The sequence below is a fragment of the Saimiri boliviensis genome, chromosome 1 (assembly GCF_048565385.1).
Source record: "Saimiri boliviensis isolate mSaiBol1 chromosome 1, mSaiBol1.pri, whole genome shotgun sequence".
NCBI lineage: Eukaryota > Metazoa > Chordata > Mammalia > Primates > Cebidae > Saimiri > Saimiri boliviensis.
Window position 1 is genome coordinate 156,300,349 of NC_133449.1, and position 26,599 is coordinate 156,326,947.

At 41.0% G+C, this 26,599-nt stretch overlaps 1 protein-coding gene across 8 annotated transcripts in view; it reads right to left on the reverse strand.

Moving 5' to 3' along the window:
* The window catches only part of GRIA1 (glutamate ionotropic receptor AMPA type subunit 1), a 329,622-nt gene that overhangs the window by 133,633 nt on the left and 169,390 nt on the right, over positions 1 to 26,599 (reverse strand). For all 8 annotated transcript variants that reach the window (XM_074378874.1, XM_074378893.1, XM_074378882.1 and 5 more), the window contains 2 exons: positions 4,889 to 5,050; positions 2,753 to 2,920 (listed from right to left, as the gene is read on the reverse strand). In XM_074378874.1, coding sequence (XP_074234975.1) covers positions 2,753 to 2,920; positions 4,889 to 5,050 — 330 coding nt within the window. The remainder of the gene's footprint in view (positions 1 to 2,752; positions 2,921 to 4,888; positions 5,051 to 26,599) is intronic.

Sequence of the window (26,599 nt, forward strand, 5' to 3'; positions counted from 1 at the left end):
CATGATACATATTATTACTATTATTTTCAGAATTTAACTCCCTAGCATGCTTGCCTTCCAGGTAGGCTGTGCTGGGCCTCTTGGCCTAACTTACACACATTCCTGCTCTAATACAAGCTAAACCACAGGTCCTCTCCCACTAATGTGACCCAAAGGCCAGAGGTGAAGGCAGTAGAGACATAAGCCTCCAAGCCTCAGGTTCCAAAGCCTGGATACCATCAGGATTTACCCAGCTCCCAATGGAATGGCTATTTCAAGAGATGGTTCTAGAAAAAACCATTGCTGAACGGTAGCCATGACTATGTATGGAAGGCTTCAGAGGTCAGGGCTTATAAGTAAGGGCCACTGGGCCCATAGCACAGACCTGGCCTGGGGAAGAGGAGCCCTGGACTGGGATCTGGTCCAGCCTCTGCCACTAAGCTGCAGTGTGACCCTGGATGAGCCATTGCCCAGTCTGGGTCTGCTGTTTCATTCAAAGTGCTGTTTCCCTCACTTATAAAGTGAAGGAAAAAGTGAGTCAGTAATCTCTAAGATGTCTTTCAGCAAAAAACTTTTTTCATTCTAGGTGCTTAACAAAGATTGGAAAAAGAATCAATTTGAACTTCTGATCTTAGGATCAGAACGTTCTGACTTGTTTATTTGTTTTGTTTTTGTGGGATAGTTGTTCCTCTCTTTTTCTCCACAGACACTGCAAGGAGTTTCTTGAGGGCAAGCCTTGCTTTCTTTTATTGTCCTTAGTGCTTGACCCCAAGCCAGGGCACACAGTAGGTTTTCAAAGAACAGCTGATGAAGGGCAGGCACACACATATCTTGGCTCCAAGACAAAACAAAAGAGGTTGTTATTCTTTTGACTATGGCAACTGCTTTCTTTCAAACCTCACTGAGGGCAGAAGCGGAGTGCTAAGTACACACTACAACCAGAAGGACGTGGGTTAGATCACAGGAGAAAAGTTAGACTCTTTGAATTTTCAAAGCCAGCTGAGATTTGAGGTCGTCGCTCCACCCGCTTCATTTTCATGGGGAAGGAAAGCGAAGGCAGCAGGAGAACTAAGTGAATGTTTCAAGGTCATCCAGAGAGCCAGGGGTCCAGCTGAACGTGGAGTCCAGCTGTCCGGCCTCCCAGTTCGGAGCCCTTCCTGCCACACTGAATTGCCTCCCATGCTTCATCACTGTCATGGTGGCGTCAGACTATCCTTTCAGGACGTCATTAAGATGGGAGAGGCAAGGGAGTTGGAAGGGTTGTGAAGCTGAGGGCAAGTTTCTGGGACCTTTTGAAATCAGCCTCACATTGCAAACAGAATCTGTCTCGACTGTGGAGTCTGGAAGAGCATTTTAAATAAGCTGGGGTGGGGGTGGAAAGGGAGACGCAGGTGCTGTCCGTGTGGCAATTTTTCCCTGTAAGCTGCGTGGTGTCTGCTGTTGCTGCTTAGTGACTTGGGAGCCACCCTGTACAGGGACCAGGGGAGGGCAGAAATGGCAGCTGGAGGTCCTCCTTAGTATGTTCCTCCTGTCACTAGCAGAAACCCTGCTTAGTTTCATTCCAAAGGACAGACCTACATATTCTCCTCTATAGAAAGGCACTCATCAGGGCTGAGGAACAGCTGGTGAGGTTCCTTTCGCGTCTCTTTCTCCAGGTTGTGAAAATTGCTAGAGCTGTGCACGTGTGGTTGACGAACAAGTGGGAATAGTTGTACATTTTGCTCTACATTTCTCTCTCATTCAGAAATGCTCCTCTTATCCCCGAGGAGCACAAATTCATCTTCTGCTGAATGTCATCTTAAAAGTACAGCCTGTCTTAGACAGGCAACTCCCTTTGTTGGGGATGGTGGGTCCTGAGGGACATTTGTGCCAAATAATCTTGCTGTGGCTGGCTTGCCATTGCAGCCAGTGCTTTGTTGCAGCAAGCACAGCCATCCTCTCCCAGTCCCTTTGGAAATACAGCTTCCCTATCAGGAGGCGTCAGAACCAAAATAAAGTGCTGTTCCTTGGTAGTTTGAGAATCACAGCCTGGGCTTGATGTGCTTCTAGATATCTCCAGGATCCCAAAGAGCAATGCAGCTGAGGGCAAGCCCCCATAATCTTTCAAACCAGGCATGTTAAATATACACCCACATGTACCACTGTCTCATCCTGCTTCCACAGCAGACATACCGCTAATTGAATATTTATACTTCTCTCTGTTGTATCTGGATTCAGCCTCAGAATGTTTTGCATAGCCAATTGATTAGAGTGGGCATGACCATTTTCTATCCCTGCCCTTTAACTATTCTTAAATGCAAACAGAAGCTGAGAAGCAAGAAGGTGGTATCAGAAGTACTGAGAAACGTTTTTAGGGTCCACATACAGCCGGCTTTCATAAAATGTGTGCAGAGAGCAAAGATAATGAAGAAATCCAGAGAATCAGGGCAGGAGGGGAATGTTTCCAAGAGACTGTTAACATGGTTCAGTTTCATACTTGTGTATTTCAAGCCCCCTTTCCATATGCAGAAAATCACCAGCTCTCTTTTTCAGCATAATTGCTAAGTAGAAAATATAGCTTTTACACTACAAGAAATGACTGTTCCATATGATTATTATTTTTTTTTTTACATGAGCTTCAATGTATGCTAAGAGCCACCAACACAATGCAGTGGTTGTTCTGAACTTCAGGCGTTTTCTTCCTTTTCTTTAGAATAGCTGTGTTTTATTGGAATTTGATACTGAAACCCCCCAATAGGCTCTCATGAGATGGGGTAACCATTGGTGGCCTTACCTGCTGCAGAGCTCTCTGGATGTCAATCCCCTGGCCCCAGGGAACAGCTGGGTTAGCCAGACAGTCCCCAGCATTCCCCCGGCGAGATATATCAATTCTCTGCCTCCGCAGACTCTGGAAAGCCTCAGCCATCACCTTCACCCCATCGTAGGTGAGTGCAGAGGTGTACTAGTGGGAGGAATGGAGACAGTTAGGTATCAAAGAAAGCTGACAGGAAGGCAAGGCTGGGTGCTGTATTTGGGAATGCATTTTCTCGTGATGAGAAAGGTATGCAGTGTATGGTGGTGAATCAGGGATGGTGTCCCTGTCCCTTCAGATGGGGGCTGCTGTTTGACCATGCTAGTCAATGCTGACCCCCTGAACTGTGAGCTCAGTATTGCCAGCTACGACTTTCAAAGAGAAGTGAGGATCATAGATTTCTGTGTGCAATCTTGCAATTTTAAAAATGTTGGTTCAGTTGGTAAAAATGCATAAATTAAATATAACACATCTGCAGGCTGGATAAAGTTCATGAAAAACCGGTTGGTTTATCCTGGCTTTACAGTCATCAGCTAGGAGCCAAGGAAAACAATTAACTCTTTCATCTCTTATAAAAGTAAAAGAAAAAAATGCAAGAAGGGTAAGCTCTTAATTTTTTCCACATGTGACTCACCTAAGTGACAAGCTTATATCCTGTAGACTTTCCCCACATGTTTACTTGTGACAGCTATCAGTTATACCCTCTCCTGACAAAAAGGGGACTAAGATGTGGATGAAACAAAATCTGTACAGCAGTCCAGGAAAATCTATTCTGACTTTGGAATCCATGTCTATTTTCTTCACTAATTTGTTCCTAATACTTATTATGTTGTCTAGCATACTCCAAGTTCACAGCAGAGAGTTGAAGAACGAATGTATGAGTATTTTTCTAATTTTTAAACTTTGATTCTCTAATTTCTTTTTCAAAAATTAAATTACATTTGGTTATTTTTTTCATCTGCTCACATCTTTTGGAAATTGGAATGCAGTCATCATACATTAATTACTTAACTGTTACGTTGTTGTTTCATTGCTTTAATGCATATTTGTGATTTTGTTTGCTTAAGCTCATATTGAAATAATTCTTCATTTTTGAAGGATTAAGTCAGTTTGAACAATAGTGGGATAAGAATCATCTCCATTATATGGTTTGCCATTTATAAAAAGAAATTGACAGAGTGGTAAGTGAAAATCTGTCAAAGAGTCACTGTTTGTCTAGATAAACAAACTTGGCCTCAGCATCTTTCTCAATACAGTGTTCCACGTGGCCACTGTCAAACTATCTGGTTTGACTTGGGGAAAAAATTATTTGCTATCCTTATTCCCAACCATTCTCAAATAGCAAACAACATAGATTTTAGTGGCAGTATTTAGAGCTGCGTTGCTGGGAAGTGACAAGTAGAGTGTCTGCATGATTATTGAGAGTGGACTCTCCCAGGTAGACATCTGCTAGGTATTCCTCAGTTATGTTGCCCTGATTTTTAACTGGGCACATGGTTGAGCAGAATAAAGGCCACCTCACTATCCCAAAAAGCTCCATCTACAAAAAAATGAGCATCCCCCTGAGCTGTGCTACATGGTGGTACTGCCCAGAATAGAACCACTATTTTCCAGTTTCTCTTGCAGCCAAATGGGGGTGGTTTTCCAGGATACAATCAATGGCATATGAGTGGAAGATCTGCATGTGACTTCTGTGAAAAGTTCTTCATGAAGAAGTTCTGCATTTCATTTTTTTTTTTCTTCCTACTTGGTAGAATGCTGAGGCAATGGCTATAGTTTAAGCAGCTCTCTTGTACTATTAGGCAGCAGCCATATGCACAGGACAGCAGAGCAAGAAGATAAAAGAAGCCTGAGTATTTGATGATTGTGGATTCTTTTTACAAACCTGGGACTGCTGACTCCTGTTATGTTTACATGAGAGGTAGATAAGATGTCTCCTTTATTAAAGCCATTGCCATTTTGGGTTGTCTGACCCCTGCACTTTGTACCTAATAATTTTTACAAATATATTGTTTCCTTTAGAAAACAAATTCCTTTCTAAAGACGAATGCTGCTCAGAAACCTGAGGCAGGCAAAGGGGCAAGGCTGGCCTTTTGATGCTGGCCGTCATCCACTCACCTTGGGTCTCTTCCAGTCCACCCGGGTGTGATCCCGAGCATCACTGTTCTTCCACTGCTGCATGATCTTGGCCGGGATGGTGTCTGTGTAGTTCACTAGCTGGAAACCCGTCACATTTGCACCACTCTCCTTGAATTTGTTTAAGTCGATGTCCATGAAACCCTGTGAGAGGGGGAGAAGGGAGAAGTCAGAACATGTTGCCTGGATAAATCAACTTTACCTGTTCCAGAACCACAGGGTTTTCCATTCTGTTCCACCATATGAAAACCACTCAATGGAGAGACAGTTAGGCCTCCTTTTCTTTGAACTTGGTTGTTACTTAGTTTGTGCACAAAATTAGCATAGCTCAGGAGAGAGTAGCCTGGCTTGGAGGGCTGGCTAGTAGTTATACTATTAACTAATTTATTTGACAGTTGTTTTCTCATCTGAATAATGGAGGTCTGAAAGTTGGGGAAAACGTGCAATGAAATGACACAAGTCAAGTGTGTGGTGCAGACTGAGTGACCAATAAATAGTGGCTGGGATTATTATGGTGATACAGATATACAGTAAAAGGTTGAAACCTCTAAGGAGGGAATCATCTCATCAACCATTCCAATACCCACCCATTTTGAGAGAAGAGAAACCTGAATTTCACTGGGGCAAGCTCCTATGAGTTACTCAAGGACACCAGCAAGTCTGTGGAAGATGCTGAGTTCTGATCCCAGTCTTCACCATCACCCTGTGCTCTTTTCCGTACAACAGAGTAAATCTTCACCACTCCATGAGGCCTGATCAATTCAGGATTCATGAAGGATTCTTTATTATAATAAAACTTTCCACCACATTTAGTGAAGTTTACTCAAACTCAAAAAGGATTCTACCTAAAAAGAAAATCTTACAGTTGTATAATATATTCAATAATGTTCGGTACTTTCATATCTATGGCCTCATTTCACTTTATCCCTCTTTAAGGTAAACATTATACATCTATTTGCCAGATAAAGAAACTGAGGCAGAGTGAAAGAATCAACTTACACAGAGTCATTTATGGAGTTAGTAACAGAGAGAGCACCAAAACTAAGGGCCTCTGTTAGGTGTTGGTTCACTCACTCACTTATTCACTGATTAATCATTTTAGCAAACATTTTTGAAGAGTCATAGGGAGATCCAAGATGGCCGAATAGGATCACCTCTAGAGTACAGTTCCCAGTGAGAAGAATGCAGAGGGTGAGTGATCACTGAATTTCCAAATGAGTTTTTACTGCCTGCAGACCAGGAGATTCCTGGGCTGAAAAGCACCACAAGCTTCAAGCATGGCTGTTTCAGCAGACTCTGCAGGTCTCTGCACAAAAACTAGCACAAATCCAGGCAGCCATTTCAACAGGTGGCTGGAATGCCTGGGATACAGAGCCGCCCATTCAACTGAAAAAAAAAAAAAAAAAAATGGGGCTGAAATAGGGAGTCAGGTGATCTGGCTCGGCAGGTCCCACCCCCTACAAAGACCAGCAATTTGAAATGCTCTAGACTGAGAGTTTTGCAGCAAGTGTAGCTGGACCCAGGACAGTCCAGCTCAGTGAGGGGAAAGGCCTCAGCCATTACCGAGGCAATCCACCACTACCAAGGCAGTCCACCATTACTGAGGCAGTCTACCATTACCCAGGCAGTCCGCGATTACCAAGATAATCTGCCATTACCAAGGCAGTCCACCATTACCAAGACAATCCACCTTTACTGAGACAATCTGCCATTACCAATGGAGTCCACCATTACTAAGGTAGATCACCATTACTAAGGCAGTTCTAACAGGAAGTTCACACAACAGCTGGGCAGAGCCCACAGCAGCTCAGTAACGTCCCTGCTGGCAGACCCTGGCTAGATTATCACCTTGCTGGGCAGGGCATCTCTGAAAAAAGGCAGCAGCACGTCAGCAACTTATAAATAAAGCCCCACCTTCCCAGGACAGAGCACCTGGGGGAAAAAGGTGTTTATGAGTTCTGCTGCAGCAGACTTAAACATACCTGCCTAGAAGCTCTGAATGGAAAAACGGAGCTCACAGCTCAGCACTCGAGGTCCTATAAGAGACTGACTGTCTCCTCAAGCAGCTCCCTGACCCCTGTATATCCAAAGAGATACTTTGTAAAGGAGAGCTCAGACTGACATCTGTCAGGTACACTTCTGGGACAAAGATAACAGAAGAAGAAACTGGCAGCAACCCTTACTGCTCTCCAGTCCCCGTGGGTGATCCCCAGGCAAACAGGATCAGGAGTGGACCTCCAGCAGGCCTACAGCAGAGGGGCTGGATGGTTAGAAGGAAAATTAAAAAACAGAAAGAAATAACTTCAATATCAACAAAAATGATGTCCACTCAGAGACCCCATCTGAAAGTCACCAACTACAAGCACCACAGGTATACAAATCCACAAAGATAGGAAGAAACCAGCTCAAAATGGATGAAAACACCAAAAACCAGAACACCTCTCCTCCTCCAAGGGATCACAATTCCACACCAGGAAGGAAAAAAAGCTGGATGTAGAATGAATCTGAAGAATTGACAGAAACAGGCTTCAGAAGGTAGGTAATAACAAACTTTTCTGAGCTAAAAGAACATGTTCTAATCAATGCAAAGAAACTAAGAACCTTGAAAAAAGGTTAGAGGAAATGCCAACGACAATAAACAGCTTAGAGAAGAATATAAATGACCTGATGGAGCTGAAAAACACAACAAGAGAACTTCACAAGCATACACAAGTTCCAATAGCCGAATCGACCAAGCAGAAGAAAGGACCTCAGAGATTGAAGATCAACTCAATGAAATAAAATGAGAAGACAAGATTGGAGAAAAAAGAGTGAAAGCAATGAGCAAAGCTTCCAAGAAATATGGGATTATGTGAAAGGACCTAATCTATGTTTGATAGGTGTACCTGAATGTGACAGAGAGAATGAATCCAAGCTGGAAAACACTCTTCAGGATATTATCCAGGAGAACTTCCCCAACCTAGCAAGGCAGACCAACATTAAAGTCCAGGAAATACAGAGAACACCACGAAGATATTCAAGAAGAGCAACTCCGAGGCACATAATCCTCAGATTCACCAGGGTTGAAATGAAGGAAAAAATGCTAAGGTCAGCAAGAGAGAAAGGTCAGGTTACCCACAAAGGAAATCCCATCAGACTCACAGCAGATCTCTCAGCAGAAACTCTACAAGCCAGGCCGGGCACGGTGGCTCAAGCCTGTAATCCCAGCACTTTGGGAGGCTGAGGCGGGTGGATCACAAGGTCAAGAGATTGAGACCATCCTGGTCAACATGGTGAAACCCCGTCTCTACTAAAAATACAAAAAAATTAGCTGTAATCCCAGCTACTCAGGAGGCTGAGGCAGGAGAATTGCCTGAACCCAGGAGGCGGAGGTTGTGGTGAGCCGAGATTGCACCATTGCACTCCAGCCTGGGTAACAAGAGCAAAACTCCATCTCAAAAAAAAAAAAAGAAAGAAAAAAAAAGAAAAAAAAAAGAAACTATAAGCCAGAAGAGAGTAGGGTACAATATTCAACATCCTTAAAGAAAACTTTTCAACCTAGGATTTCATATCCAGCTATACTAAGCTTCATAACAAGCAGAAATAAAATCCTTTATGGACAAGCAATTGCTGAGAGATTTCATCACCACCAGGCCTGCCTTACAAGACCTCCTGCAAGAAGCATTAAACAGAAAGGAACAACCATACCAGCCACTCCAAAAACATACCAAATGGTAAAGAGCATCAACCCAATGAAGAAACTGCATCAACTAATGGGCAAAACCACCAGCTAGCACCAAAATGGCAGGATTGAATTCACACATAACAGTATTAACCTTAAATGTAAATGGGCTAAATGCCACAATCAAAAGACACAGACTGGCAAATTGGATAAAAAGTCAAAAGCCATTGGTGTGCTGTATCCAGGAAACCCAGCTCACATGCAAGGACATACACAGGCTCAAAATAAAGAGAAGGGGGAGGATTTACCAACAAATGGAGAGCTAAAAAAAGCAGGAGGTTCAATCTTAGTCTCTCATAAAATAGACTTTAAACCAACAAAGATCAAAAGAGACAAAGAAGGGCATTACATAATGGTAAAAGGATCAATGCAACAAGAAGAGCTAACAATCCTAAACATGCAAGCACCCAATACAGGAGCACCCAGATACATAAAGCAAGTTCATAATGACCTACTAGGAGACTTAGACTTCCACACAATAATAGTGGGAGACTTTAACACTCCACTGTCAATATGAGAAAGATCAACGAGACAGAAAATTGACAAAGATATACAGGGCTTGAACTCAGATCTGGACCAAGCAAACCTAATAGATATCTACAACACTCTCCACCCCAAATCCACAGAATATACATTCTTCTCAGCACTACATCACACCTGCTCTAAAATTGACCACATAATTGGAAGTAAATCACTCTGCAGCAAATGCAAAATAATAGAAATCATAAGAAACAGTCTCTCAGACCACAGTGCAATCAAATTAGAACTCAGGATTAAGAAACTAACTCAGAACTGCACAACTTCTTGGAAACTGAACAACTGGATCTTGAATGTTGACTGGATAAACAATGAAATCAAGGCAGAAATAAAATATGTTCTTCGAAACCAGTGAGAATGAAGACACAATGTATCAGAATCTCTGGGACACATTTAAAGCAGTGTCTAGAGAGAAATTTATAGCAATAAATGCCCATATGAGAAACAAGGAAAGATCTGAAATTGAAACCCTATCATCAAAATTGAAAGGGCTAGAGGAGCAAGATCAAAAAATCTCAAAAGCTAGCAGAAGACAAGAAATAACTAAGATCAGAGCAGAACTGAAGGAGACAAGAGACACAAAAAAACCCTTAAAATATAAATAAATTCAAGAGCTGGTTTTTTGAAAAGATCAACAAAATAGACCACTAGCCAGATTAATAAAAAAGAGAGATGAATCAAATAGATGCAGTAAGAAACAATAAAGGGGATATCACCACAGAATCCACAGAAATACAAACTACCATCAGAGATTACTACAAATAACTCTATGTACATAAACCAGTAAATCTGGAAGAAATGGATAAATTCCTGGACACTATTATCCTCCCAAGCCTAAATCAGGAAGAAGTTGAAACCCTGAATAGACCAATAACAAGGGCTAAAGTTGAGGCAGTAATTAACAACCTACCAACCAAAAAAAGCACAGGCCCAGATGGGTTCATAGCCGAATTCTACCAGATATGCAAAGAGGAGCTTGTACCACTCCTTCTGAAACTATTCCAAACAATACAAAAAGACGGAATCCTTCCCAAATCATTTTATGAGACCAACATCATCCTGATACCAAAACCCGGCAGAGACTCAACAAGAAAAGAAAACTTCAGGCCAATATCCATGATGAACACGGAGCAAAAATCTTCAATAAAATACTGGCAAATCGATTGCAACAGCTTATCCATCACGATCAAGTAGGCTTCATCCCGGGGATGCAAGGCTATTTCAACATACGCAACTCTGTAAATGTAATCCACTACATAAACAGAACCAAAGACAAAAGCCACATGATCATCTCAACAGATGCAGAGAAGGCCTTTGACAAAATTCAACAGTCTTTTATGCTAAAAACTCTCAATAAACTAGGTATTGCTGGAACATATCTCAAAATAATAAAAGCTATTTACAACAAACCCACAGCCAATATCATACTGAATGGGCAAGAACTGGAAGCATTCCCTTTGAAATCTGGCACTAGACAATGATGCCTTCTCTCACCACTCCTATTCAATATAGTATTGGAAGTTCTAGCCAGAGCAATCAGGCAAGAAAAAGAAATAAAGGATATTCAATTAGGAAAGGAGGAAGTCAAATTGTCTCTATTTGCAGATGACATGATTGTATACCTAGAAGATCCCCATTGTCTCAGCCCAAAATCTCCTTAAACTGATAAGCAACTTCAGCAAAGTCTCAGGATACAAAATCAATGTGCAGAAATCACAAGCATTTCTATACACCAATAACAGACTAAAAGAGAGCCAAATCAAGAATGAACTGCCATTCACAATTGCTACAAAGAGAACAAAATACCTAGGAATACAGCTAACAAGGAACATAAAGCACCTTTTCAAGGAGAACTACAAGCCACTGCTCAAGGAAATAGGAGAGGACACAGACAGATCAGAAACATTTCATGCTCATGGTTAGGAAGAATCAGTGTTGTGGAAACGGCCATAGGCTCAAAGTTATTTACAGATTCAATACTATCTCCATCAAGTTACCTATGACCCTCTTCACAGAACTGGAAAACCACTTTAAACTTCATATGGAACCAAAAGAGAGCCTGCATAGCCAAGACCAACCAAAGCAAAAAGAACAAAGCTGGAGGTATCATACTACCTGACTTCAAACTATACTACAAGGCTACTGTAATCAAAACAGCTTGGTACTGGTACCAAAACAGAGATATAGACCAATGGAACAGAACAGAGGCCTTGGAGACAATGCCACACATCTACAACCATATGATCTTTGACAAATCTGACAAAAACAAGCAATGGGGAAAGGATTCCTTGTTTAATAAAAGGTGTTGGGATAACTGGCTAGCCATGTGTAGAAAACAGAAACTGGACCCCTTCCTGACACCTTACACTAAAATTAACTCCAGGTGGATTACAGACTTAAACATAAGACCGAAAACAATAAAAACTTTAGAAGAAAACCTAGGCAAAACCATTCAGGACATAGGCCTAGGCAACGACTTCATGACTAAAACACCAAAAGCATTGGCAACAAAAGCAGAAATAGACAAATGGGATCTAACTAAACTCCAGAGCTTATGTACAGCAAAAGAAACAATCATTAGAGTGAACTGGCAACCAACAGAATGGAAAAAAAATGTTTGCAATCTACTCATATGACAAAAGGCTAATATGCAGAATCTACAAAGAACTAAACATATTTACAAGAAACAAACAAACAAAGCCATTCAAAAGTGAGCAAACGATATGAACAGACACTTTACAAAAGAAGACATATATTAGGCCAACAAACATATGAAAAAAATGCTCATCATCACTGATTATTAAAGAAATGCAAATCAAAACCATACTGAGATACCCTGTCACGTCAGTTAGAATGGCGATCATTAAAAAATCTGGAGACAACAGATGCTGGAGAAGATGTGGAGAAGTAGGAACACTTTTACACTGTTGATGGGAGTGTAAATTAGTTCAACCATTGTGGAAGACAGTGTGGTGATTCCTCAAGACATAGAAATAGAAATTCCATTTGACCCAGCAATCCCATTACTGGGTATATATCCGAAGGATTATAAATCATTCTACTATAAAGACACATGCACATGTATGTTCACTGAGGCACTATTTACAATAGCAAAGACCTGGAACTAACCCAAATGCTCATCAATGATAGACTGGACAAGGAAAATGTGGCATACATACACCATGGAATACTATGCAGCCATAAAAAATGATGAGTTTGTGTCCTTTGTAGGGATATGGATGGATCTGGAAACCATCGTTCTCAGTAAACTGACACAAGAACAGAAAATCAAACACTGCATGGTTCTCACTCACAGGTGGGTGATGAACAATGAGAACACATAGACACAGGGAGCAGAGCATCACAAACTGGGGTCTGTTGAGGGGGACTAGAGGAGGAACAGTGGAGGTTAGGGAGGTTGGGGAGGAATAACATGGGAAGAAATGCCAGATATAGGTGATAGGAGGATGGAGGTAGCAAACCACATTGCCATGTATGTACCTAGGCAACAATTCTGCATGATTTGTGCATGTACCCCAGAATCTAAAGTGCAATTATAAATACATATATATATATATATATATATATATATATATATATAGTAATAATAAAAATAAAAATAAAATAAGTATATTGAAGGAAGCACCAAAGGAAAAAAAAAAGGAAAAGTCATAGTGCACTATTTTAATAGTGAATAAAGCAAGTTCCTTCCCTCATGGAGCTTATATTCTAGTAGGGTAGATAGACAATAAACAAATACACAAGTAAATATGCAGCATAGTATAGTATAATCTAGGATAGTACAGTCTGTGGTAGCAATGAGTCCTATGAAGAAGGATGAAGTGAGGTAATAAGATGGTGAGGGATAGTGTCATGCTTTGGAAGAAATGATGATGATGAGTCTCCCTGAGGAGGTGGTCTTGGCATAGGGATCTGAGTGAAGAGATGCTTGTGTCTGAGGTATGGGGAATATTTGGAGAAGAGCATTCTGAGCAAATACCCGGAGGTGGGAGGATGATTGGCATATTCAAGAAAGAAGCTGGTGTGACTCTGGCACATTGAGTTGGAGGAGAAAAGGTGGGAAAGAAGGTCAAAGTGGCAGCCCAAACCTGGTCACATAGAGCCTTGGGTTAACTTGGGTTTCTTTTTAGGTATAATTAGGGGTCCTCCCAGTAGGAAGAAAAAAATATTGGGATGCAAAACTTCTTCATGAAGAACTTTTTTTCAGAAGTCACACACAGATCTTCCACTCATAAGCTGTTGATCGTATCTTGGAAAACTACCCAAGGAATTTTAGCAGGATCATAAAGGCAATTCCCTCTCAGTTCCATGGCTCAGTGAAACTGCCAAATTCCAATGAATGAAATGGGAAAATAAGCTAGGGATTCATGGTTGATAGAGAAGCTCTGAACTGGGAGCCAAGGTATTAGACCAGTGGTCTCAGCTCCCCCTCTTGGGATCCTAGGACACTGTCCATGTTTCTGAATTTCTCATTGACTTTCTCTAATTTTTCTACCTAAAAGAATAGACGATTTTATGATTCAAAAACAACCCTCCCCACCCCAACACCTCTAAAGTTCTGTGATTCTTTATTGTTGCTATTTTTGTAAACAAAGCAAGCTTAGTTGCACTCAGAGCCTTTGTAGTTGCTATTCTCTCTGCCTGGAAATGTGATTTCCCTATCTGGTTCCTTTCCATCTTTTGGATCTCAGCTAGACTGCCTTCTCTCAGAGAAGTCTTTCCTGACTTCAGTAGCCTGAAGTGTAGGTGTCCTGCTGACGAACCTTTGTAGACTGGCTTCCCTTCTCCACCTCACTTCCCTGCTTTCCCACTGGTGTTTTTAGGATTGGCACTCAAGAAGCCCCTTGTACTTGAATCCTTGTTTTAGGAACTGCTTCCAGAAGAACATAGTAGCGTAACCCCCAGTATCCTATTTAGTCTGTTCTATCTCAGCGCCCGGTTAGAGTTTCTCCAGAGTTTTTATCACCATTTGAGATTATCTCGTTTATTCAGGCATCCCCAAACTACGGCCCGTGGGCCACATGCGGCCCCCTGAGGCCATTTATCCGGCCCCCCGCCACACTTCAGGAAGGGGCACCTCTTTCATTGGTGGTCAGTGAGAGGAGCACAGTATGTGGCGGCCCTCCAACGGTCTGAGGGACAGTGAACTGGCCCCCTGTGTAAAAAGTTTGAGGACGCCTGGATGTGTTCCCATAGCCTCTTTCCTCCCATTGAAATGTCAATTGTATTTGAGCAGTAACCTTTTTTGTCTTGATCACTGATGTGTCCTAGAACCTGCTCCTAGAACAATGGTTGGCACAGAATAGGTCCACAGTATATATTTGTTGAGTGAATGAGTAAAAGCCAGAGACTTTCCTCAAGCAAGAATGCCAATTATCCAGGAGAAATATGACCAGCAGGCAGCAAATCAAAGTGGGTGATTTTAATTGGTTGAAAAGAGAAATTCAGGTTGAAAATACCTTTTGAGTTTAACACGTTCCACAGCCACAGTTTACAGAGTTCCACAGATGTAACTGATTTGCACAATGGTTCTAGTAAGTTGTTGGTGGAGGTGAAATCAGAACTAGGTTCCTGTACCCAGCATGCATTCCAAGACATTATAGCATCTGAGAGCACAGTCATCCTATCACTGGTTGAAAGCTAGTGCACAGTTGAGAGATTTCCCATAGTTCTTAGAGACTTTAAAAAGAACATGTTCATAAAGTAACTACTGGGAGATTGAAATGGAAATTATCTTTTGCAGTCAAATTCTGTCTCTTGAAAATCTGTAACAAGCTCCTGGGCATTTCATACTGACTGCTTCTATCTCAAACATAATGGAGGCCAAAGGAAATGGCAGAGTTTCCTCTACTGCTCAACACAAATGCCACTCAATCTTATCACCAGAATTCTGACTACAAGGTTAGTGCAGCCCAAACCTTAGTTACTTGTGATCAAACTAATAAGACCCTCCAACTGAACTCAATGGACAAAGAATGATAAAACAAGCTCATACCTATGATGTTAAGTAAAAGAAACAAAATAAGGAAATAACTTGGGATCATGAACTATACTCTCATCTAATAGCTGACATCTTCCCTTCTATATAAGATTTCATGCTGGGAATAATAATGGTGCATCTCTACAATGTTTTTAATCACTAAGAAATGATTCTCTTGTAGTTACTAGACTGAATTTCTCCATAATTCAAGGAAATAAACTCTGACAATGTACAAATATGTTCTTGTCTAGAAGGCAAAATACAGGTGTTAACTGTTTGCTCAATGGTTTGTGGAAAAATTCAATTTACTCATTTTGTTCCCCTGGGAACTCTCATTAAATAAGGTTTAATTAAATATTTTTCTAATTTTCTTAGCCATTTTATAAAAAAAATCTTAGGGGGTAATATTTTGTAACTAGTGCATTTTTCTTTATCTGCTTTATTTGTGCTATTAATTACATAGTATTATATAAGAATACTACATTGCTAATTATATTCTATTAAAAATTTTAACTATGAAGTTTGATTACTATTCTCTTTGAGCCATTTTGCCTATTTTACAAAATGTTCCCAAATGCTGGAACCATTGCTTTATATACTGGGACTATTGACAAAAAAATAAAATTAATCTACAGGGTACTCATTTTTCAAGTTAGTGTTTTTCCAGTTATTCAGCACAAGAATGCAGGTGAAAACTTATAGTCTTTCCACTGACCTCCCAGCACTGGCACTAATGCTTCTCTTTGAGTGACTATTTCTTACCTAAAGTGAAGCTTGGTGATGAGTGAGCTCCTAGGGCTACTAGGTCATTGTATTCTTGCCTGCTTCTTTTGCACGTCTACGGCATTTCACACTGTCCCATGTGTGACTAAAAAATGGGTAAGAAAGGATGCTTTGTTTACTATCTTTATTAAATGCATGTAAATTGGCTGACAAACTGTAAGCTCTCAGGAAGTGGTTCTGAGGGATGTATAATACCTTGAGGTACTTTTGAAAAAGAGCCATATCCAAGGACTATCATTCAGTAGCCATAAAGAGTAAATTGCTATCTGTATTTTGATAAAGCTCTAATGCTAATTAATAAAAAATCAAGGTTCACTATATTAAAAATATAAAGGTAATCATCAGAAGAATTCCGTATAATATCATAACTAACAATCATTGAGGAGGGGATGTTGGGGGCATAATATGAGCTGATTTGTCATCTTTCTAATGGGAAGTCAGATATGAAGTTAAAGTTGACAAAGCAGGAAAAAGAAACATAAATATAAAATGTAGAAATTAAAAGGAAACCATTGAATAACAACATACAGAGAAAGGTTTTAAAATACTTACTTCTATGAAGTATAGAATTGGAAAGAATGGGTAGTTGCTTTTTATTTTATACCCTTTCATAATATCTGTTTTATCATGTGAATATATTATATTTTTAATACCATTAAAAAATAAAAGTAGATCCTCAGATAGCTCTAATGTGTCTTAGATATCAGCTACTCATCACTGGAAAGTTGGGGAGGGAGTAGCAGTGGCAGGAGAGGGGAGAGATTGTTGCATTTATTGAAGCTTTTTTATGGTCTTTTAAGAGAGCGCCGCTTAACTTTTTTTATCTCCTGGCCTGAACTAAAAGCACACTGGTGCTGTTAAATGCTCTACTGAAAACAGCTTCAGAAGCATTGCTTACGAGAATAACAAAAATGAAAATAATGGCTAAAAATGTCCCTTTATATGCATTATATAACTTTATTCAAACAACTTTTTAAGAGTTTTAAAGTTACTGCAATTTAAAAATAAAAAATAATAATCATCTGAGATGCATTTTAAACATTTTTCAAGCTGTATTCCTAAGTCAGGCATTCTGTTAAGTGCTTTATATACATAATCCTTTAATTCCTTAAACAATTCCAAGAGGTAAATGTGCACCCAATACTTATTTGCATAAATGAGTGAGTGAATATCCATCCTAATTTTCTGTTGAGGAGCTATGGTTCAGAGACCTCTGGAAACTTCCTAGAGATCACACAGCAAGCAAGAATTCAAACTGTAGTCCAACTATGAAATCTGTCTTCTTCATAAATGTGTTCTACTGCCCCAAGAGTGGAGAAACATATGAGTTTAGCCTTAGGATGGTGTGTCCAGATTGCTCCACACAAAGAGGGACAATGAACCTCAGACTATGGCTGGCACAGTTAATAACCAGAATATATCTTACCCTGCCAGAGCAGGGTCCTTCAAATATAGCTTTCTGTCTTGGGAAAATGTGGCACATATACACCATGGAATATTATGCAGCCATCAAAAACGATGAATTCACGTCCTTTGTAGGGACATGGATGAACCTGGAAGCCATCATTCTTAGCAAACTGACACAGGAGTAGAAAATCAAACACCTCATGTTCTCACTCATAGGTGGGTGTTGAAAAATGAGAACACCTGGACACAGGGAGGGGAGCACTACACACTGGCGTCTGTTAGAGGGAAAACAGGGGAGGGACAGTGGGGGGTGGGAAGTTGGGGAGGGGATGGCATGGGGAGAAATGCCAGATATAGATGAGGGGGAGGAAGGCGGCAAATCACACTGCCACTTGTGTACCTATGCAACAATCTTGCATGTTCTTCACATGTACCCCAAAACCTAAAATGCAATAAAAAAATATATATATATATATCTTTCTGTCTTAAAGTAACATTTGTGGGACAGCACTAGGTTTCTCTTCTTGGCATTATCCTCCTAAGGGTCTTTAGATTTTTCCAAAGCTTCTGATTTATCTGAAGCTTATTTGTGCCCCCCTATTCCACATCTATGCAAGGGATCAGCAAACTTTTTATGTAAAGGGCCAGGTTATAAATATTTTAGGCTTTGCAAACCATATGGTTCTTGTCACAACTAGTCAGCTCTGCCATTGCAGCATGAAAGCAACCATATATAGAAAATAGTAAATTAATGAGCATGGCTGTCCCAATATTTTTGGGCACTGAAAATTAATTTCATGTAGTTTCACATATTGTAAAATATCATTCTTTTCATTTTTTCCCCAATGATTTAAAAACATAAAAATTATTCTTAGCTCATGAGCCATACAAAATAAGGTGATGGCTGGATTTGACACAAAGATCATAGTTTGCTGACTTTTGACCTATACAGAGAGCCAAGATTTTGGAGAGCAGACCAAACCCCTCATATTGTACAGATGGGGAAACTGAGGCCCAGAGAAGGGAATAGTGTCTTAAGGTTACATGGTCAGTAAGAGGATTAGCTGAGAACAGAATCTGTCTCCTCTCTATATCTACTGTAGGAGGTAATGCAAACCCCTCATATTGTTCAGATAGGGAAACTGAGGCCCAAAGAGGACAATAGTGGCTTAAGTTTAGATGGCTGGTGAGAGAATTAGTTGAGAACAGAATCTGTCTTCTCTCTATATTCACTGTGGGAGGTAACAAGATGCTGAAAAGCCATTTGAGTACAATGGTTGGGAGTGAATGTGCTCAATTAAGTAAACTGGTTAATATAGTCACTCCATCTATCATATGCCAATTATAATTTTCAAAGGATTAGAATGAAAGGCATTTCAAGTAATTATGATATCCTAAAGAGATGTTTAACACTACAACTACATTGGACATGCTTTCATCTTGCTGCGAATATTTGGAGAATGCTTTAAGAATCTTGAAGAAGCTTTGGGCCATCATTATGACTATTAATTATCATGTGCATTTGGAAACAAAAGAACTGATTATGTGTGCCTACTGGTTACGTAACCTCTCTGAGGCTCAGTTCTCCGGTCTTCAAAATGCAGATATAGCACCTACATCATAGGATTGGTGAAAGGTTTAAAAGAATTAATATAACTAAGCACTTAGAACTGTGTCTGGCACATAGTAAGTGCTTAATGAATGTTAGCTATTATTATGATCATCACATTCACCATTATCATTATCATCGGGTCAAAAGAGGGTAGGCATTAGAACTCCTTCAAATACAGGGACTGGGTCAGACGAGAAGCCTGAGAGAACATGAAGCAGGTGTATAGGAACATAGCTTTCGAAGGATAAAAAGCTTTATCTTCAAAGCTGGATTTCCTTTGCTCTGGGATTCTTTCAAGGGGTCACATACAAGCTGTTCAGCCCTCATCATCCTGCCTGTGCTGACACCACACCCGTCAGAAGGAAGAAGGAGCATCTAACATCATTCAAGGAAATGGGCAAGTTAGTTTTATTAAACAAATCCTAGGACACTGGAAAGAGCATTTCCTCTACCCCATCCCTTGAGATCCACAGGAGGTAAGATGAGAGAAAATCAAAGAATTTGTACTTTATACTCTGAATGGCACAGCTTGAACATGCCAAGTTTCCCCAAATTGTCAGATAAAATCTTAGATGACAGCTCCACAGAGAGAGTAGTTATAGGAAACTGTGGTTTGAAAAGTCTTCTTATATTAAAGTATTTTTTAAAAAGGGAATTATCAGCCTAAAAAATTATAGAAGGCCAAGAAAGTAAGTGAAGGATGTATTTGAGTCCCAGAAAGATTGTTATGGGGAAGAGATGATTTGTTCTCTGAGGCTCTGGAAGTTAGGCCAGAGCCAATGAAGGGGCAGATATCATAGAAGGCAGATTTTGGCTAAAACAATAACTGCAAGTACCTAACAGGTATCAAACCTGTTCTGTGTAGTAGAAACTGTGCATGTATCAAACCTGTTCTGTGTAATAGGAACTGTGCTAAGTGATTTATCTGTGTTAACTTATTTAATCCTCACAGCAATCCTGTAAAGTGGTTACTATTATCATTCCCGTTTGCAAATTAGAAATTTAAAAAATTGAGGCTTAAATTAATGGAGTAGTTCCTGCTCAGTACATCATAGCTAGTGAGGGACAGAGATCATAATCCAATGAGTAACAAGACTCTAGGACTTGTTTTCTAACCACCGTACATCAAACCTCCTAACCACGAGTGCAGCCTAACTATTCATTTATGTCCTGTCCTGCGATGGAGCACTCAGAACAGCACATGTCTTTATACTAAGAAGGAAGTATCAGGCTTCCATGAGATCAGGGCATTTCCCTTAGCTCCTTTAATGTGTGCTGGTACTTGAAATGTGAACCACACAGCACTTTAATCCTGTCTCTTCTAGGCCTCTCCTAACTTTCTCTTTGAGCCTGCAGGGACAGTTCTTACCTTCCTTGTGAGACTGTGAGCTCCTGGAGGGCAGGGACATTGGTCCCTGCAGCATCCACACACAGTACCTGGATCAGTGTGCATGCTCAATACATGTGGAGAAATGAAGGAACAGAAAATTTCTGCTCACCCTTTTCATGATTTTTTTATAAGCTTCAATCCTGTCACCCCTCAGCCTCAGCTTTTGTCTTGTGGATCAAAGAGGTCTTCTTATTGACTTTTTTGTGTAGTCTATTGTGAACCAGGTCATAAATAAGAAGTGTCAGGAAAAGAGTTTTAGGGACAACCACATAAGTTCTGTCCTGTCTTTCAATCTCATGAGTTGTTTGTCCTTGGGCGATTATCTCAACTTGTGTAGGCATTAGTTTATTGATCTGCAAAATAAGAACTTTGGCTACATCAGTGACTCTATAAGCTATATTCCTGGTTGCAGGCATTTTAGAAGTTACCATGTTGGGTTAAGGGAAGGGCAGAAAGATGGGGTCCTAGATCCCCACCCTCTGTCTTCCACCATAGTAGCTCTGCTTTTTGTCTGTTTTATATATTAAAGTTCTACCCCAAGATTTCATTTGAAAATAGAGCTTCACACTAAAAAGTTTAGAAACTTCTGAACCACTTGATTTCTCTCTTAAGGGCTCTTCCAGCTTTGATCTACAGTACTGTGATCACACAGGTATGTGCACATGAATATGGATATGTGTGGATTTGTGGAATACTCCTGGGTTGAAGACTTAATTGTTTCCTCAAATACCCATGTCTTTGCATAAAAGTCTTCACATTTTCCTATTTTAGCCACTTTAACCAACCAAACTTTTAAGGTGTCCTCTCCCTATATAATCTCTGGAAACACAGAGGCTAGTCTGAGTCCCTCTAATTAAATAAGGTATTGTAGCTGTGCTTAAATCAGTGAAAACACCATAAATTTTGGAAAGAAAAAGCATTCATGTTGACTTAACCAATTACATTTGAAACCAGGGAGGCACACTTGGATATCTGCAAACACACCAACAGACGTACCTCATACAAGTATCCACCATTGACAAAGCATTGTAAATGTCAGTCAGGGTCTCACAGACTAATTTCTTTTAGTCCTGGGATTTAGGATAAAATGCAGGCACTTTGTGGCAGAAGATCAGGGACTCAAGTTTGGGCTATTGATGCAGGGCTGCATGGTGTACAACCTGGCCTGGAAATGGATGGTATTCCAGAGTCCCCTGGTCTTTACTCTACCCTAACTGTTATGGTCAGGAATGATACCTGGCTAGGACCATTTCAGAGTAAGAGCAAATTTCCTGGTGTGAGATGGGTTTTTATGGCTAAAGTTCCCAGTGGAATTAAAACTGATAGCATCTTCCCTTTACATGATCAAAACCTTCCTATCCAGAAAAGACCAGGCAAATACTCACAGAAAGCCCATCTTCTGATGAAAAGCCAGTTTACACATTCACCAGCTTCCCATAGAGTAAGTATCCAATCAATGTTTGATTAAAAAATGAATAAAAGTCCAAACATGATAAATATGAAATCTTACCGGGGACCAGGTAAGGAATATTCTAGTTAATCACTTATTTGTTCATTTACTCATTCACTCGTAAGTGCTTAATACTGCCAGGCCCACGCTAGACACAGGAATGTAGCAGAGTATAAGACAGGTCTGGTCCTTGCCTTCAAGTTATCTAAGGTCTAGTAAAAAAGGCCAATACTACACAAGTTATTATAGAGCAAAATGAGTGGACCCAAACTTGATCTTGGAGCTCAGGGAAGGCCTCCCAGTGAAAGCGATGAAGCCTGAAAACAAAAGTGCCTTTGGTTGGATGAAGAGGGCTGGGAACACTCTAAGCAGAAAATACGCATGCGTTGAGGTTCAGAGTCAGAGCCACAAAGGGTTACTTCTCTCTGTCACAGAGACTGCCTGTGCATGTCAGCCTGGATTCAAATCTCAGCTCCACCACCTCCTAGCTGTGTGATCTCAGGAGGGCTGCTCAATCTTTTGGTGCCTCAGTATTCTTTGCTGCAAAATAAGGTTTATTATGTTATCTGTCTCATAGCTGTTGTGAAGATTAACTGTTATATGTGAGATTCTGGCACATACTAAGTATTTACCTAAAGCCCTGTGTCTCCCGGCGCTCCATTTCCCTCCCACTTTATTCTCTATTTTTCTGTCTTAAAAAGAGGGATAGGTAAGGAAACAAAGACTCAACTCTTCTAGTTACATAGCTTAACAACCATGTGCCAATATTGGTGCTAAGGGGTCTCTCCTGCTTCAAAGCTGGTGGTAACGAGTTTCCATGCTCTGTCACAGCAATCATAGCCACTGTCTTGCATATCTGAAATGTTTCAAAGGATGCTGACCCAGCATGAAAAAGACCATTTCAAATCAGCCGAGGTGTGCATGGTTTGCAAGATTGAAAGACACAAACACCAAGTGCTTGAGATTAATAGAATGGCTTCTTCCTTAAGCTTAAGGGAGCCGATGTGGCTTTGAGAAATATTTTTTTGATACCTCTGAACTGAAGAGAGTCAGCAAAACTAGAACTTTACATCACACAGTCAGAAAGATTATTTTGATAAATTTATTCTTTTTGAAAAGATTATGCCAAATCCAGAACAAACTGAGATCTTCCAGAAAAATATGATTTGCACAAATGGTAATGAGTAAATGACAGAGTTAAGATGAGACCCAGAGTTAGGATGCACTCTGTGTTCTAAAACTTTACATAAATTAACTCATTTTATCTTTATCCTAGGAGATCCACATTAATATTCCCACTCATAGGTAAGAAAGCTGAGGTACAAAGGAGAAGTGACTTGCAACAGACAAACAGCTGGTAAGTAGCTGAGCCAGATTTCAAATCCAGGCAGTTTAAGGAAGAAAGGAGCTTATTTCTTGGTTTTACTCACTTATAATACCAGTCCTAAGAGTTGCAAAGTTTTCCCCAATTTAGGCAGTGTAGCCCAATGGAGAACGAGCCTAATGTTTAGAGTGGGAAAGGTTTTAAGTTTGAATTCCAGTTTTAGTCAAGCGACCTTACAAAAGGTTTTTCAACATGAACTTCGTTTTCCTCATCATAAAATGAGGCCAGATTCTGACTTTTCTTGGAGGGATGTAGAAACTCTCTGAGGTCTCTGGAGTGGATTCTCCCAGAGGATGGGGTTGAGTACAAAGAGCAATCTAGACTGGAACTCGTGAATGACTTCGGAGGAGGGCATTCTTTGGCATCTGGGGGTTTGTCTTTCTATCCACTCACTCTCCTCTTCCTTCCAGAGGTTCTGGGCGGTGTCAGCTCTGGCGATACAGAGTGTCTGTTACAGAAGAGTGGGGTGGGAGCGGAACGGTAGAGGGAAGACTGTGTGGGCTGGAGAAGAGGAAACTGAAATAAACCCCAGCAGCAAGGAGAGTCCCTGAGAGGGGCACAGCGGGGAGGAGGGAGAACTTTGAGCCTCCCTGTCTCTGTCTCTGCATGCCCGCCCCAGCCCACCTGGCCCGGCACACATACACAGAGACATATCGGCACATTGTGAAAATGCAGTTGGGGAAAAGAAGCAACAAAAAGGAGCAAGCGATTGCTCCAAATCCTACCCCAGCTCTGCTGTTTAACTTCTGGGTGACCTCAGACAGATCACTTCCTTTCTCTCAGTCTGAGTGTCCATTTTTTTAAAACCAGGGGCCGGGGGAGATGAGTTCCATAGGTACCCTTCAGCTCTCAGTCCCCTGGGTTCTTCAAACAAGGGCGAGGGCACAGTCTTTCCACAACTGCCAGCCTTGTGGGTGCAGCCTCATGAGCCTTCCCAGACACCCCACGGCTGAGGTGGCTTCCCTGGCCTCTGATCACCACACTGTGACAGGGCAGGTGGCCATCTGTGGGGCTCGCATTACTTTCACAGGCTGTGATTTTTCTCTGGCATTCTTCTGAGAATGATATTTTACATGTTCCAATCTAGCTGGAAGACAAGGCCAGGTTGCTTCTGGGACAGAGTTTAGCCTCTTGCTTCTTAGTGCTTCTTGCATGAGCCCAGGGCAGTACCAGGCACACAGACATGCCTGGTTCATGTTTGGTGGTTGTCTAAATGGCTGTAAGAACCACATCCTGAGGGAAGGCACTGGGGGAACATCGGGGTGTCCAGACGGAAGGGGCAAACACCAGAGAGCAAGCAAGGTAGCCATTTTCAAATACTCAAAGGCTGCTTTGGGGGAAGGCAGCAGGCAAGTTTTGCAAGAGCCAGAGGGCATGTAGACTCAGAAGTGATGAGAGGGTGACACAGGGTGAACAGCACACAGGCCATGCCCTGCTCCGGGAAGACTGCAGAAACTGTCTGAGCCCTTTGAGAAGATAAAGGGCTGCCTCAGAGGTAGGACTTTTTCGTCACTGGGTATTATTCAAGCAGGCACCAGATGGCTGAGTTTCTGCTGGAGACGTTGTAGAGGAGATTCTGGTCCTCTGCAAGAAGTGGGTTAGAAGCCCTCTTAGGCCCGTCTTTAGCTGCTCATTTGCATATTCATAACTAAATTCATATTCCCACTACCTCTACTTCTTTTAGCATAGATGCAAGGATTTGCCTTTAAGTACATTTGATACGTAGGTGCAGACATTATTTTCTAGGAATTCATTTCATTCATTCATTCTTTCATTCATTTATTCAGTGACTTTTTAAAGCACACCCGTTGTATGCAACTCACTTTGCCAGGCACTAGAAATTCAACAGAGAATAAGTCACACACAATCCTTCCTCTAGGAGCTTGTAGAGGAAGATATTAAATAGTAGACAATCAGTTATCTAATCTCAATTATAGTAAGTGAAAAAATAGGACCATGGCAGCATAAAACCGTAGATGTGATTTTGTCTGGGAGAGTGTTGAGGGATCTCCCTTAATTCTTATAACAACCTATAAGGATGTAGATAATATCATTCTCTTTTTTAGAGGCAAGGCAACAAAAACTCAGAAAATGTAGATAAATTGACTAATGTTACATAGCTAAGAAGTATAAAGTCAGAATTCAAACCCAGACCTGGCTCCAGAGCCACCCTTACCAACTGCTATACCACCTGCCTAACCAGAAGCTGCAGAATCTAAACATGTCTGTGAGGTACCGAGCCAGCAGGAAGAGAGGCACTGAAGAAAGTGGATGAGCTCAGCTTTGCAGAAGGAGCTGACAGATTTATCACCATAGGGGAGCAAGGAGACTAAAGAACAGTTTCTGCTCAGGGCTGATCCAGCAGAGCAGCAGTAGCATGGGGCTGGGGGCTTAGACAAGCTGCCACATAGACCAAAACTTCCAATCTAACATTCTACAGGAGTTAATCTGCAAGCACATGGCAGAAATGGCCGACTGTCCCGGTTCCCAAGTACCCTGATAAGACCTGGAATGGGCTATCTTAACTATCTCTTCCTTAGCTTCTGTCATACTAGCAATAATAATTTTAATAAAATTCCATCAATGTATAGTGGGATAGATATCCAGCAGGAATTTGAGAGCTTGATCTTGAATGTCGGGTCTATTGCTGCTATTATAGTCAAGATTTAAACTCAAGCTCTCTTGTCCAAGACAACACCCTCTCTTTCCTGACCCTTTCCCCAACTATTCCTGCTCAGCAGGCACATGGCATAGTAGTAAGAACACAAATTTTAGGATTTCATGGCCCTCGAGGAGAAGTGCAGCTCCATCACTTTATAAATTTGTGATTGTGGAAAGCTCAACCTTTCTGAAGGTCTGTTTCTCCATCTGAGGATAACATCAACCTCAAGGGCTATTGGGAGGGTTTAATTGACATGCATTCAAGCGTTTACCGTAGTGTCTGTAATGTAGCAGCCAATTGTGGAAGTTATTGCTATTGTTATTATTGTTGTTATTTGTTTGGGGTTTAAGGGATTCTAATTCAGAGATCCAAGTGACTCATCATCAGGTTAGCTTGATCATCTTATTCCTATGCCCACATCATTTGGTTTTTGTCATAGTCCTAACAGCCAAACTCCATTAATTAGGTTCCTGTCTTCCTCTCTGCAGCTCAGTCATGTAATGTCTCTGAGCCTCAGTTTCCACATCTATAAAATGAGGATGATGAATTCCACCTTGTATACTTCGTAGAGTATTGTGACATCTAGAACCCAGTGGTATGAGTCATACAGAAATGTCACATAACCTATAATGTGGTGTCAAAATTGGAGAGATTGATGATATTATTATTGTTATTACTCCTCTAGAAGGCACCATATGCTCCACACTGGTCAATGTTATCTGACAAATTCAATATTTTTCAGACAG